The 1,118-nt window shown below is 51.3% G+C and overlaps 1 protein-coding gene across 1 annotated transcript in view; it reads left to right on the top strand.

Moving 5' to 3' along the window:
* Positions 1-1,118, top strand: part of LOC103585716 (kinesin-like protein KIF19) — a 38,248-nt gene that overhangs the window by 14,023 nt on the left and 23,107 nt on the right. The window contains exon 9 of the mRNA XM_008566755.1: positions 289-411. Coding sequence (XP_008564977.1) covers positions 289-411 — 123 coding nt within the window. The remainder of the gene's footprint in view (positions 1-288; positions 412-1,118) is intronic.

Raw genomic sequence — 1,118 nt, 5'->3', positions numbered from 1 at the left:
ACAAATAGGCAAAGCGGTAAATAAATGTGCCTGCAAATTCTACCTCTTGGTCTAATCTGCTCTTATCAGAGGTGAAGTCAGATGGGGAGCCTAAAACAGGTCCCACTTCATCCCAAGAGTCACCTCTTTGAGGACTGACCCCCTGGTCCTCAGTATCAGTTATCCTTTTCAGGGTTTGGAGCAGGAACCTCAGGAGGGCCTGGTGATGGGTGGGGGAGGGCCAGTGCCACTGGGCAGGAGGGGCCCATGAGGCTCCATCACCCCAACTCCATGGCTTCCACCGAGCAGGATGCCCTGGGAGGGAACAGCCGGACAGTGATGATCGCCCACATTAGCCCAGCCAGCACCTGCTTTGAGGAGTCACGGACCACCCTGCTCTACGCCTACAGGGCGAAGAACATCAAGACCAGGGTAAGCCACTTGCTCGCTTAATGACTCACTCATTCACTCGCCCACTCATTCATTTGCTCATTCACTCATTCACTCACTCATTCACTCATTCATTTGCTTACCCACTCACTCATCACTCATTCATTCGCTCACTCATTTGCTCACTCACTCTCTTGCTCACTTGCCCACTCCTGGGTGGCCGTATGGGGGTGGCTGCCAAATACAGACCCTGAAGCTTGTCGGCATCTGTTTGCCTCCCATGCTGCTGTTCCTAGCTGGGTGACCTTGGATAAGTTTATTAACCCCTCTGTGCCCCACTTTCATCCTCTCTGAGGCGGGGAGGATGAAAATAATAGCAAACCATAAAGCACGATCTATGTACCAACATCTGCATTAGTTTTCTGTGGCTATGGTAACAAGTTACTATGATCGAGGGACTTAAAACAGCAGAAAACTATTCTCTCATAGGCCAGAAGTCTGAGATCCAGGAGTCAGCAGGTCCACGCTCCCTGTGGAGGGTCTAGGGTAGTATCTTCCTGCCTCTTCCAGCCTCAGCCGGCTCCAGGCCTTCCTTGGCTTGCAGCTGCATCGCTCCGATCTCTGCCTCATCTTTATAAGGCCTTCCCCTCTTCTCTTGGTTTCTTCCCTTCTCTTCTAAGAACCCACGGCATTGGATTTAGGGCCTACCCTAATCCAGGATGATCTCAATTCAAGGTCCCTAATTTAAT

The sequence above is a fragment of the Galeopterus variegatus genome, unplaced genomic scaffold (genome assembly GCF_000696425.1).
Source record: "Galeopterus variegatus unplaced genomic scaffold, G_variegatus-3.0.2 Scaffold267, whole genome shotgun sequence".
NCBI classification, from domain to species: Eukaryota; Metazoa; Chordata; class Mammalia; order Dermoptera; family Cynocephalidae; genus Galeopterus; species Galeopterus variegatus.
This window is presented reverse-complemented; position numbering and strand designations above follow the sequence as displayed.